Raw genomic sequence first — 14,218 nt, 5'->3', positions numbered from 1 at the left:
CACTGGTGAATAATGATTTTTAAGAAAACATTTGAAACTGTTCCCAAGGGCAGGACACAAAGACGCACAGTACTGGTGAAGGGAGTGAGGCAGACGACACGGAAGCCTTGCAAGCTGCCCGGACGCAACCACGCCAGGTCCTCGGTCGGGCAAGGATGAGTACGACATCCCTGCGGAGGCCTGCTCACCGCTGCTCTGGGGGACAAGCCAGAATTCACAGGCCAGCTTTTTGGCCATGGAAAACTGGTACCCCCAGAGGCAGGCTCTACTGATTGCCCCGTAGGCAGTGAGCGTGATGACGTCGTCAGCACCTCCCCAGAGCTAACGCGCTGTGGAGTTGTGTACGGAATGCGGGGTTAGATGGAGCCCTGCCAACATGCCCAAGATGACACTGAACACACACGGGAACACACAACTTTCACAACCACCGCAGGAATCACAATAAAGCGTTGCTCATTCACACAAACATCCCGTTAAAGCTCAGGAGTTTGAAATTTAACAGTTGAAATCCATCAGCAAATGGAAAAATGCCATTTGTAAACCGTGAGATGTAGTTTCTGTCTGAGAGAGCCTAAACGTCCTTAACCAGAACAGAGCCTATACTGGGCCAAAAGGCAGAAGGGCTGATCATTCCAGAACCTTAGTGGGCTACAGGCCTTGGGCCATCCATTCCCATCTGGGCCGTGAGTTGACAGGTGACCCAGGGGATGAGGCGGGGGAGCTGCTGTAAGCCCTGGGCGCCTCCTGTAAAGGTTCCTCCTCTCGGACACTGTGACGCTGAATTAACGTGTGGCTGTTAAATTGTGCCGCTGACTCAAGGTTTTTGTTCCACGTTGCGTGTGCCAGTTTTTCAGTGTTTTTACATTTTTGTAAATTTCGCCAGAAGCCGCCTAACAGCGCAGCCGGAGGCAGGGTGGTGACCCCTTACCCCAGCCGGCAGCCTTGCTCTCAGGGGTGAACCGCCTGAGAACTTTCTCATGCTCCGTCAAGCTGGTTCTTTGCAAAGAGTTTAAGCTGCCGCTCTGTGACGGCTCTGACTTTCTCAGGCTCTCGGCAGGATACTGCTGAGACGCCAGGAAAACCACAGCTCAAGAGGCCTTCCCGCTCTTTCGGCCCGGAGTCCATCATCACCCCCACTCGCGAGTCCGGCAGCACATCAGCCTGCAAGCCTGGACTGGGGGCTGGAGGGGGGAGCGCAGCCACCCACCCCGGAGGAGGAGGACGGTGCGGCGGTGCCAGGACGGCGGTAGAGGCTCCAGGAGCAGCCCGGCTCCCGCACTCACGAGGGGGCGGGGCTTCTCTCTGCCTCTGTCTGGACCCAGGTCCTCGCAGGGAAGCTTCCCAGGCTACGGTGCGCCCTGAGAATAAGCAACTGTTTTCTTCCCAGTTGGTAGGACACCCAGCCTTTCCAGAGGGTGAGGGCCTGTCCTGAGGTCAGGGTGACGGAGCTGTCCGGCTCCGCAGGATCCCCGCAGTACCGGGGTGGCCGAGACCCAGCTCAGGTCCCCGCCTCCTGAGAAAGCCTGACTCCCGGCCGCGGCTCCCTGATCCTGTGCGTGGGACGGAGATCACGCCGAGGACCCGTGCTCTACACACGGCACCGGAGCAGGGGGCCGGTTTCACGGCCCCACTTGGGCGACGACTTGGGTCTGGACAGTGGTGGGAAGGGGCACACCACACTTCTGGCTCAGTTTTATTTTTTCTGCCTTCTTCTCCCATTTGCTGAACTTACTTTCATGCTACTTCACTTACTTTAATGCCACTTTTCATCTGCCGTGTTTGTGTATTTAGGTAAGCTGCCTTTTAAAAAACATTTTAGAAAAAGAAAGATTTGAAAAAATATGGGGATCACTGTTACTGACTTCTCATAAAATTTTACCAACCCTGAAAAAACTAATATTTTTTTTCATTCTTCCGAACTTTTAAAAACCACAAAACACTGACTTTTTAAAATGGAATTTGCTTAACTCTGGCTGTTTCTTATCCCAAGTCCCAAAGAATCATTCATAGCTCAAATAATCTATTTCTGAGGCCTTGAGTAGTCAGGGAGTCACTCCTTTTACTGTAAGTCCCACCTGGGCTTGGGAACCGCTCTCTAGACGGGAAAGCAAAGCAGCTGCCTGGAGGCCACCAAGCCCAGGAGAAGAGGCCGGGGCGCCCCGGCCAGGGGCCCGTCAGCCTGGCCTTGCGGGACCTGCGCAACCTCTGATCCCAGGACCCAAGGCCTGGGAGCCGGCCAAAGGGTGCCCTTCACGTGCCAAGCCATTCCTGGAGTGGAGAGGAACACGGCAGCGCCCACGGCCGTGTGAGGGAAACGCCTGGTGGCTGACTTGATAAGATTGATGTCGGCCGAGCAGTCAGCCAGACACTGCAGCTGCCCGAGGGCAGAACCACGCGTTCTACTTACCATGATAACGGAGACCCCGGTGGTGGTGCTGTTCTGTTTGGGGAGCGCGTTATGAAAGTGCTGTTTGAGTTTACCTGTTACTTCAGCCTGCATATTATTCTCCTGGGAGGCATCGTCCTACAGGAAAGAATCAAATACACTGCCTTTGATTCTCACGTCTATGTTGTGTCCTCCTCAGCAGTCACACACCAGCCGTCACCACCACCATCTCCTAAATGGGCCCATCTGAGCCACATGGTCGGGGAACAATCTAAGTGAAGTAATTAGAAACGATTACCATTATTCACCAGTCCCCTGCCCTCGGAAAGACCTCTGCCATTCACCCCCCTCCTTAGGTCTGGAGGGGGCCGAGGAGAGGGCAGAGGTCCCAGTGGCACAAGGACAGTCTACAGGGTTCCGAGACCCTCCCCCCGCAGCACAAATGCCACCTACTTTAGTATAGAGCCCTCCCACGGAAACATCAAAATTAATGAACAGCTTATCGTTTTAATCAAGAATGCAGGGCTTCCCTGGTGGCGCAGTGGTTGAGAGTCCGCCTGCCGATGCAGGGGACACGGGTTCGTGTCCCAGTCCGGGAAGATCCCACATGCCGCGGAGCGGCTGGGCCCGTGAGCCGTGGCCGCTGGGCCTGCGCGTCCGGAGCCTGTGCTCCACGACGGGAGAGGCCACAACAGTGAGAGGCCCGTGTAACGCCAAAAAAAAAAAAAAAAAAAAAAAAAAAAGAATGCAGGTAGCTGTTAGTCCTGATCGCTCATTTAAAAAATGTGGCATCTCAGCTACTTGGCCTAAGAGCCAAGTCACTTAGCAGGACCCAGAGAGTTTGAAAGGAAAGGTCGGGACGTGTGGGACAGTGGGTGGCAGAGGTGCCTGGGGAGCCAAAGTCAGCAAAAGCCCCTGAATTAACGTCACTGTCCCGGTGCCTCCAGGACTGAGGGGGGCGCAGCCTCTCCTGCTGTTGCCATTTCGTGGACCGTGTGTCCCCCAAGCCCAGAGCCACCGCCCAAGCCCAGAGAAATTCCAGGCAACGTCACACATCCTCTGCCTGACTCTGGCAGGACCGCGTCCCGGCCACGCCGCCTGCAGCAGGAGTGCTCCTGGGACCACGTGCCATGAAGACAGACACCAGGGTCTGACACAGGCTCATCTCTGGGCGAATCCTAAAAACTCTCAGACCCCAGGATGACAGAAAAAGCTCCTTAGAGAGCATCCTGGCCAAACCCTTCTTCTCACAGACAAGGAAACTGAGGCCCAGGAAGGGACAGTGACGTGCCAGGTCACTCACAGAGCGGGATCCTGGTGCCAACCGCTTTCCCCCAGAGAACTGCCTTCATGCCACTTGTTCATCAGAGAAAACAGACATTTCATCCTCCATGGAACTTGGATGCAGAACTTTGCCTGCGCAAAAGCCCTGGCGAGGAAGCATGCTGTTGGCCACAGGACACAGAGGTGTTGGTTCCCCGGGGAGGTGGGTACTTACTGATACCCAGGGGTGACTCAGGATCTGTCCCGCAGTGCACCGCGCTTCAACGTTTACCTGAAGCATCTGACTGATTAATTCCTGGAAAGAAATAAAGAAGGTGATAGAGCAGGCGACAGGGGGTAATGCCAGCATCAACACAGCAATCTTGAGTTTGCACCAAGGACTTCCAAGAACAGCCGACACGGCTGCTCAGCCATTTGAATGCAAAAGCTATTATCACCTCCGCTGCCCACGCCTAGGAGGCAGTGATACAGACACAGCTGCCTTGTGTCGGCGGCACTGAGGGGGGAAGAGGCCTCTCCCGAACCTACATTAAACCCAAGATGTCCTCTCCTAAGAGTTGCGGTCACTATCAACATTCCACAGCGCAGAGCTGCAGTGCCGCTCCTTTTGGCAATTCAGGTCTCACAAATCCACCCCTATAGTCTGACGGGTGTCCGTAACACATTTCTTGAATAAATGAAAGAACAAACGTTTAGGGCTTAGAGGAGCACAGGAGGACGGTAGCGGCCAACTGGGAAGACAGCCAGTCCAGCTTTCAGAATTCAGTTAAGCATTTCAGAGACCACACTGAGGAAGGAACTTAATGAAGAACCACACATTAAAAGTCAAGACAGGGGCTTCCCTGGTGGCGCAGTGGTGGAGAGTCCGCCTGCCGATGCAGGGGACGCGGGTTCGTGCCCCGGTCCAGGGGGATCCCACCTGCCGTGGAGCGGCTGGGCCCGTGAGCCATGGCCGCTGAGCCTGCGCGTCCGGAGCCTGTGCTCCGCAACGGGAGAGGCCACAGCAGTGAGAGGCCCGCGTACTGCAAAAAAAACAGACGCGGAGCTCAACACCAAGAGCTGCTACCGCCCCACACAATGGCTGAGGACCCTCAACATGACGCAACCTCTAGAAATGGGCCTGGATGGGTACCTTGGCTGAGTCCGTGATGTTGTCCCAGTAAGGGGCCGGAAACTCTAGCTTCCCAGCCAAGATCTGGTCGAAGAGATCTTCCTGGAGATTGTTCTCACTAAGTCAGTGATGGAGAAACAGAGAAAGAGTCAGAGTCACCTTACAGTTTTTAACAAAATGCTCATGGGAGGAGTGGGGAGGAGTCCAGTCTCTCTGGCTTGGGCATGTCATAGCTCAGCTGTGGGTCTCGACTGCATTTGGGATGACACTCTCCCTTTTAGACAAAGAACCGAAGAACATTTCCATGGGCCTGGGAATCACAGAGAAAGAGGGAGGTGTGTGTGTCGGGGGAGAGATGGGGAGAGACGGGGGGCGGAGGGAGGGTGGAGGGAAAGAGAGGGAGGGGGAGAGATGGGGAGGGAAATAGAGGGTGAGGGAGAGGGGGAGAGGGGGGAGGGAGGGAGGGGGAAGAGAGGGAGGGGGGAGAGAGAAGAGACAAAGATGCAAGAACTTTGTTCAGTGGGTTCAGGGTTTCAACGTGGAAAGATGTTCCAGAGATGGATGGTAGTGATGGTTGTCCAACATTGTAAATGTACTTAACACCACATAAGCCTTAAAACTATACACTTAAAAATGGTTTAAATGATAAATTTTATGTTACATATATTTTTCCACGATAAAAAAAGACTCAAGAAAAAAATGGCATCCACAAATGATGTAAACCCTCATTTCAGCAAAAAACAAGCTCAGCACCTGCCCTCAATCTCTCGTGGTAGTAAGAAGGGAAAAGCAGCACATTTGAGTCAGATCTCCTTGTCCTTCCTCTTTCTACTTTTCCAAGAAAACAGCCAAAGATCAGTGAAGCAGCCAACATATGAAAGCATCATAAGGAGTTCAGAATCTGGACAAACATTCATGACACAATGTGCTCCCGCCTTTGGAACTTGCCTTTCATTGAAGCTCAGTCCAAGACAAAGAGCCCATCCAAGGACATCAACTAGAACTGCACGGTTGAGGTAAACCCACCTCGCCACCCCTGGGTGAATGTACCTCCCCACCCTGTGCCTACCTGCCCCCCCCCCCCCGCAAGGTGCACCTGCACACACAGCTGGTGCCTACAGGACAAATGATGACTTGACTTTTTATGGATGGCTCCATGGAAACACTGCTGGGAAAAATTCAGGAAGCTGGGCGTCCCCTACCTCCCAGAAAACTGCATCTCCAGGGCCACAGAGCCCCTTCCCTTGGTGGGCACATCAATGGCCAGAGTGAGAACACAGTCCTTGGCTTTCTAGGCCATCACAAAGCCCTAGGAGAAAACTCAGGATGCACTGCTGGGGTCAAGATCAAAATCCAGGAGCGGAGTTCAGTCTCACTTGGCAAGGGTGCAACATTCCTCCTGGAGCTCCCGACAGGCTCCCTGCAGCCTACTTACTGCTCAGGGTGCTCACGTGGGACCCTGCCCAGCCTTCTGGACAGGAGGCTGCTCATGCTACCAGCCCTCCAGGGTCTGCAAGGGCAAGTGTGGTGTCCCTAGAAATAGATCGTTCCGGGGAGTGTCCAGCGACAAATTTGGGGGCTGTGTGATGAGGTGGCTGCCTCGTTCCTGTTCTAGTGTCACGCAGCACACAGAACAGCACAAGTCAGGCCAGCTCACTGGACAAGGCAAAAGATGCCCCCACCCACCTCGCTCTCCCAAAAAGTGATATTCTTGGAGTGAGCACAGACTCTTTCTAGGTGTCTAAATCTTTTCTTTCCTTTTCACTGTTACTTCTCTACTGATTTAATTCAGCTCAACTCTCCTTCAAAATGAGTAAAGGATGCATCTGAGAACACAATGGGATTTTACAGAAACCTTTAGAAAATTGGAGGACCCCAGGAGACAATGTTAGAATAAGATAGAAAAAAATCACCCATTTCCAGAATTTGTTCTTTTTAGCCATTCCTCTCTATGACTGCACTCATCTCCTTTTTGGTATTTTTCTGGAATCTCGACTAGCTTATGTTCTGTTAATATCGATGGCTTTTATTTTGTTAACAAACAGCTAAAACGTTGGGGGTGTGTCTGCAGGATTTAGGTCCTTGGCAAAACAGCCTAAGTCAACAACAAAACGCCAGGATCCCGGCAATTAGAATGGCACCCTCAGGACCCATGCTGTGAACTGCAAGAGCTTTGGGAATTTCTTCGGGCTGCCCTCACGAGAGCAGAGTTGAAGAGAATTTATCTTCTTAGTAGTATTAGTAGTATTTATTTTTCACATAATAAAAGCCTCTCTGATTAAATCTTCCCTGGATTCATTAACACATTTATACTGCACAGTCTGGCTGAGATGCTTCAGGCACTTTTTAATTCTTAAACAGTACAGAGCTGTAAGTATGAAAACGCCCATTAAGGAAAACTCTGAAAACAGCAAAAGAGTCTGTGTACACTCTATCCAATGCCAAGTCATTAAAGGTCGGACGAGGTAACCTGAAAAAACGTTGTAAGGTATTTCACAAATGATGTACAAACATTTGACTTCAAGGGGGGTATGTATGTGTGTGTCTTTAAAAGAAACATCAAATACCTCAGCATAGTCAGGCAAGTATTACTTGTTGTCAGTGGCCCTAAGAACAGACTTGCTTAGGCAATAACTAAACGCCGAGCTGCCTCTGAAAAACCAACATCCTTCTCGGTAACAATGAATCTGGTGTTGAAAAGACTGGAGGGAAAATATATGTCAGCCCAAGACTAAAGCCCGAAAACCCTAAAAGAAGAATGAGAGATGCTACAGTGAAGGAAGCTGAAACTGTCAATTCCAAGGAACAATTTTAATTAAAAAGCTTTGGGTGAAAATCATCTTTTGTAGAAAACAAATATTTTGAGATATCTGTTGGAAGGACTTTATTTTAGGTACAAATTTAAGTAGAGAATCTGTCTTATACCTTAGTCATTTATCATTCTTTAAAGGACCATTTCCATAATTTGCTATATATATGATATATAAAATATATAAAAATAAATATATATTATAGGTTATAAAATCTATCCAGAATGTCTCTCTGTACGCTGTGAAGATGTTTCTGTAACTAGCATTTAACATAATAGATTCTCTTTCATCACAACATGGTATGAAAGAGGGAAAACATTTTTCAAAAGTAAGCTATCTAGAGTTGTAGGACCAGCTTCTGAATATAACATCTAAGGCAGCAGCTTTCAGAATGTAGTTTTACTGCTTTTTGATTAGCCAGACTTATCTCAAGATCCCACAAAGAAGCTGCTGTCCATTGGGTAACAAGTCACAATAGATACATATTGTTCAATCTGAGAGTCTCACTTTTGTTAAAAAGTAAAAAGCAAAGTCAAAGAAAAAACTCCCAGGCTGCGCTGCCAAGTGGCAACACTAGAGGGAGTTGTGAGCACACATTCCTCTACAACTGATCCCTGATACCCTTTTCCAACTGCTCTTAACTTGGGTTAACCAAGGAGGGAGACTCTACTGTAAATGGTCCTAGAATTACTTGCTATCAAAACCCACTACCCCCTGCACTTGACTAGTTCCCAAGACAAGTCACCACGGAAACCAGCCAGGGCACAGTGTGACTGTAAAAATAGCCACAAATGATCCCCCACCCTCTAGGTACACACTTAACCTTCTCCCACATTTACCCCAGGCTTAGCTATTCGATTTCGTTTGGTCAACGGGACATCAATGAAGAAATGTGAGGCAAGCAGAGACCTGGAAAGTGCTCTGGCTGCTTTGGGATATCCTGTATCCACCATCATGTGAAGCCCATGCTAGCCCACCAGACGCTGAAAGGTACATGGCCAAGTCATATCTGTTTCCCAGATGACACTGAGCCAGCCCAGAGCAGAAGAACTGCTCAGTGGACTCACAGGATGATTTACACCCCTGCCTTTACGGGAAGTTTGTTATTCAGCAAAAACTGATACGTCCAGTAATCCTACAGGCTGTATAACCCACCTGAGCAATGATCTTGATGGAAAACCATGATGTTGATGGCCAGATGGAAAGAACCTTCCACCTACAGAAACCTAACCCACGCCACCAGGACAAGGTCCCACTCAAACGTCATATCTTTCGCGAAACCTTTTGTGATTTCTAGCCCTCAATTAAGCATGCCCCCAACTGAGCATGACCTCATGCTCAGTTATTCTGCTTGATCAATATTCTCGTGATGTATCTACACCAGAAGGCTCTCACAAGTAGAGACTGATATCTCTGTCATTCTTGTGTTTAGTGTCAGCAAAAAAAAAAATAACAAAACTGTTCAACTCAATTAAAAATTGATCATTTAAAAAAGATAAACCTTTCAACTTTTCTGTATGTTTGAAAGCTTTCACAATAAAATGCGGGGTGTGGGGGGGATGGAATAAACTTATTTTTCACTTACTGACCGAATACTACAATGTAAACACTATGGCCTCAGAGAATATGTTTTGTTCACCACTCGATTCCCAGCACTTAGAATAGTACCTGGCCCACAGGAGCTACTCTACAAATAGTTGTAAAATGAACAAAGAAGGGATTAAAAGGAAAAGAGCATTCAAGAAAACTCAGAGGAAAATCAAACATGCACCATTAGATGAACTTCTGCTTCAAAGTGTTCATTTGCTCCAAAGAGGGAGACAGAACTGATCAAAAGAGATGCTGTGTCGAAGCCCCACACGCCCCCTGGTCATGGACTGCTGGGTGTGAGTGCACCCCAGCACACACCCAAACACCATGTGTGGCCACCAGGTGAGGTGCAGGGTCACCAAGGGTCAATCTGCTGTTCCCAGTTCTGTTTATGCCAAAAGTATTTGTAATTCTACTTAAATATTATGTGAACGGACAAAATAAATTTAAAAAGAAAGAATTCCCTGTTTCTACAAGAACTAGGTTGAATGCTTTGCAAAGTGAGTTGTTTAAAAACTGCTGTTGAGGGGGCTTCCCTGGTTGCACAGTGGTTAAGAATCCCCCTGCCAATGCAGGGCACACAGGTTTCAGCCCTGGTCCGGGAAGATCCCACATGCCACGGAACAAATAAGCCCGTGCGCCACAACTACTGAGCCTGCGCTCTAGAGCCTGTGAGCCACAACTGCTGAGCCAGTGCTCCTAGAGCCCGTGCTCCGCAACAAGAGAAGCCACCTCAGTGAGAAACCCGCTCACGGCAACAAAAAGTAGCCCCCGCTCTCAACAGCTAGAGAAAGCATGTGCACAGCAACAAAGGCCCAACACAGCCAAAAATAAATAAATAAATAAATAAATTTATTTAAAAAAAAAAAACCCAAAAAACTGCTGTCGAATTAAGTAGAAGAGACAACTCTTAAGAACTAGAAAAAGGCTTACCTGGAAGGATCAGATTGCTTCGCAAGGATCTTTAAATCTATTCCTCTTGAAAAAGACTGAGAATGGAAATCATAGACACTGGACTATGGGTGTGTTTTACGGAAGAATGACCGCAGGAAACTCAGGGGACCAACACAAAGCAAAGGCCTTGGCCTCACATCAAAAGTGTGGACAAGGAATATACATTAATAGGTTGTAAATTAAGATAAAAAAGTGAAAGGTATGTTTGTATAATTTTTAACTGACATTTTTATTGAGTAGTTTCTGGTCCTGATTGCCAGGAGTAGAATGTCTGCTTCCTGATCAAAGGGAGAGGGTTTACAGTTCAAATATTGTCATTCAAAGAGCCACTGACCTTCGGAAGGGTGGGAATCCACAGAGCAGTATGTACGTGATCACGCCAGCCGCCCAAATGTCCACCTTCAGGCCATAGCTGGGGAAACAAAGTGGGTGGGAGGAGAGACACAGTGATACTACTCCCAGGAACCCTGCACATTACTGGAGTACTTGCCTTTGTTTGTTAGGGGGAAAAAAGGCTTTTCGGCACCAAACTGCTCATTTTCATGTAGAGGAATGAATTACCCTTTGGACAAAAGGTGTGTCTGCTCCCAACCTCCCCACCATCCTGGGGACTCCGAGACTGGCCTCGGGACAGAAGTCCAGGCCTAGGGCTCTTGGAAGCACACACTCAAGCTCCTGGGATCAAAATCATGGTGCAGGTAACAGTCTCTCCTGCCCTCCACATTCCCAAGAGGCATGTAGCAGCAAAATATACCCTTTCCCAAAGTTAAAGCACTAACCCAAACCCCCAGGAGGCATACCCGGTTTCAGCGATGATTTCTGGGGCCACGTAAGTCGGGGTGCCACAGACTGTGTATAAAGGGCCTTCGACCACAGTGGCCAGCCCGAAGTCTCCCAGTTTCAAAGACTTGGTCCCATCAGGATATTCACACACCTGGAACAGAAACCAGCCAATAATCAGAAGTCTTTTTTTTTTTTTTTTTTTTCCTCAGTGATTGCAAGGTGGGGGGCTTTGGAATTAGGCAGAAAGGACACATACATTTACTAACAAATCAAAAGAAATCGCTCCTTGTGATATTAACGCCATGATTTATCTTTGTTGCTTCTTAAAGCTCTAATTTTTCTTTTTAGAGGTTTTGCATGTGATTTTTATTGTGTGAAATAGGAAAAAGACAATATTTCTACCTTTGCAAAAGTTCCTTACCTAGGAGTATAATGGGCACGTCTGCATGCTGAGGGGTGTAGGTGACTGCTTACCTGGTTGGCTCGAGAGCCCTCTAAGACTTCTGTTGTGTGTTTCCTGAGCGCTGGGGGGGAGGGGGGAAGTGAGAGCCTCAGAAATGTTTATGAAGTGTCCACTGAGGCGCTAGGCGCTCTCTCCAACTTGCATGTTTAGTTTAGAAAATAAAATTAGAACTTGTTCTCTAGACAATGATGAATATAAATATTACATAGGGGAGAACCCTGGAAATTTAGAAAGAAAATGACAGCCTGAGCTTGCATAACCAACCACTCCACCCATTTTGTGGTGATGTGACCTTTGAAAGTCTCTCACTCGCCCTGGGTAGGATTCTTCATCTGTGAAATGGGAGGACACGGGTCCTTGGCTCACGGGGTTGGTGTGAGGATGAAAGGAGGTGAAGTACAGATCAGGACTTAATGAATGTTCCTTCCTTTCCTAGAAGGACTGGCTGATTAGATCAAGTAAATCATCATCTTGGAAAAGGTTTAACAATGCTGGTGAACATGTAACAACTTTTCTAGAAAGCACTGCAACCATATGTAAATTTCTTAATATCCTTCATAACCTTTGATCCTGTAAATCTACTTCTAAGAACCTGCTCTAAGGCAACAGAGATGGACCAAAAGGTTATGCACAAGAATGCCAATCTCAGAATTCATCTGTTTTTAAAAACTGGAAGCAACATAAATGGCCAACAGGGTAATGACTTAATAAATCATGGTAAATCCCTACAATGAAATATTATACAGTCATTAATAAGCACATTTCAAGTAAATATTAATCATGGGAAATATTTACTATATTACATAAATTTTTTTAAATATTCAAAATTATATATATACTGTAACACCCCAAAATGTTAAATTTATCTCTAGGTGGTAGCATTACAGGTTACTTTAATTTTCTTCTTTATACTTTTCAGTAGTTTCCAAACTGTTTACAATGAACATGTGCTGGTTCCATAATTCAGAAGAAATTAATTTTATATATAAGCAAACTTTCCTTATGGGATAAAAGTCCAGAAGTTACATTTTAAATGGATGATTTTAGAAGCAAATGAGTGTGTGTGAGAACATAACTGAGATTTGACTGTGGGATCTTTAACAAGCTGTCCGTTTGCCTCTTGGACGTCCATTCTGAAAACACTCAATTTCAGAGAATAACTACAAAAACCTAACCTGGGGCTTCCCTGGTGGCGCAGTGGTTGGGAGTCTGCCTGCCAATGCAGGGGACACGAGTTCGGGCCCCAGTCCAGGAAGATCCCACATGCCGCGGAGCGGCTGGGCCCGTGAGCCATGGCCGCTGAGCCTGTGCGTCCGGAGCCCGTGCTCCGCAACGGGAGAGGCCACAACAGTGAGAGGCCAGCGTACCGTAAAAAAAACAAAACAAAACAAAAAAACCCCAAAAAACCTAACCTGTACTCACGTCATATCTTTCCTCTACTTTTACATTTTAAACATATTTTGTTTGTGTTTCCTTGTATTCTACCATGAACTGAATCAGATTTTCATCTAAACCACTACTTACTAAAGGAAGTGAAAAATTTAGCAAATTATGTTTTTTCAAGATAAGCACGTTTACAACATCATCCATTAGTCGGCTACTTAATGAGGGGGGTGATTTATAAACTCCTCAATAAAGAGACATCAAGAACCTCCAGCCTTCCTCATGCCAATGACCCCACCATCTTAACAGGCATTTTTTAAGGATGACACTGAAACACCTTCCTCGGCTGTGATGTTCTCAGCAATTTAAGAGGAGTATTTTTCACCTTAGTATTTCAGTAACTGCTTCCATGTTGTTGTACTAAATACCCGTGCCCAGCATGCATCTTTATGACTTACAAGTTTCACAGGACTAATGATGAGGATTTGGAGTCCCTCACAGATATTTATCATTCTGAGTCAGCCCACAACTCAGCAGAAGCATATTCAAAGCTACTAATGATTCAGCCTAAAGCAACAGAAACCAGGTTCTTAGTCATGCTTAGTCTTAGGACGACTTTCCATCCATTATGTTTAATATAAACATTAACAAGAACAATCTGAATTACAGTTAGAATTTATGATGCATTTACTGAAACCCAGACTTTAGAAATTCCCTGAGTAATTGCAGTGATAAGAACATTATAACCAACATTATAATTCTAAATGTCTCTATCATGAGAGTAAAAAAAAAAAGTTTTGTTAATGTCATTTTGTTTTTACAACTTTAAAATACACTCATTAGGTACATTTTTTAAAAATAGTGTTTATTTTAGACATTCAGTTTAGGGATGCCTAGGGGTATTTAAGTGTTGTTAGATACTCAGAAGTCCCAGAAGTCCTGTTTTTCACATCCCCTATAAGGAATTCAGAGTCAGATGCAGGAGTATAAATAGAAAGGGACTGAACAGTCTATAATCGTTGAATTATGTTTGGGCAAGTGGTACTCCTTGGCTAAACATCAAAAGGGAAGTGTCATAAGGGGCAGACAAGCCTGAAATAATAATATTTTATCTGATTCATCTCTCCCCAATGCTAGACACAAAGGCAAATATGTGGAAGAGAATGTAAGTAAATTTCAAATCTTAGCTGGAGATTCTCTTCAAAGCAGGAAATATATATATATATATATATATATATATATATATATATATATATATATATATATATACATCTATAAATCTACACATACACACACACACACATTTATGACATTGCTGGGACTTCCCTGGTGGTGCAGTGGTTAAGAATCCGCCTGCCAACTCAGGGGACACAGGTTCAATCCCTGGTCCGGGAAGATCCCACATGCTGCAGAGCAACTAAGCCCGTGCGCCACAACTAATGAGCCTGTGCTCT

The 14,218-nt window shown here is 46.8% G+C and overlaps 1 protein-coding gene across 9 annotated transcripts in view; it reads right to left on the bottom strand.

Moving 5' to 3' along the window:
• The window catches only part of DCLK2 (doublecortin like kinase 2), a 170,615-nt gene that overhangs the window by 10,419 nt on the left and 145,978 nt on the right, over positions 1 to 14,218 (bottom strand). For 8 of the 9 annotated variants that reach the window (XR_009534088.1, XR_009534089.1, XM_060116201.1 and 5 more), the window contains 5 exons: positions 10,936 to 11,069; positions 10,470 to 10,547; positions 4,803 to 4,899; positions 3,885 to 3,965; positions 2,408 to 2,524 (listed from right to left, as the gene is read on the bottom strand). Coding sequence is in view for 7 of the 9 variants with exons in the window: in XM_060116201.1 (XP_059972184.1) it covers positions 2,408 to 2,524; positions 3,885 to 3,965; positions 4,803 to 4,899; positions 10,470 to 10,547; positions 10,936 to 11,069 (507 nt within the window). In the remaining 2 variants the exon portion in view is untranslated. Of the gene's footprint in view, positions 1 to 2,407; positions 2,525 to 3,884; positions 3,966 to 4,802; positions 4,900 to 10,469; positions 10,548 to 10,935; positions 11,070 to 14,218 lie in introns of those variants that run through there. The other variant, XM_060116223.1, reaches the window with a different exon arrangement.

The sequence above is a fragment of the Mesoplodon densirostris genome, chromosome 1 (genome assembly GCF_025265405.1).
Source record: "Mesoplodon densirostris isolate mMesDen1 chromosome 1, mMesDen1 primary haplotype, whole genome shotgun sequence".
NCBI lineage: Eukaryota > Metazoa > Chordata > Mammalia > Artiodactyla > Ziphiidae > Mesoplodon > Mesoplodon densirostris.
This window is presented reverse-complemented; position numbering and strand designations above follow the sequence as displayed.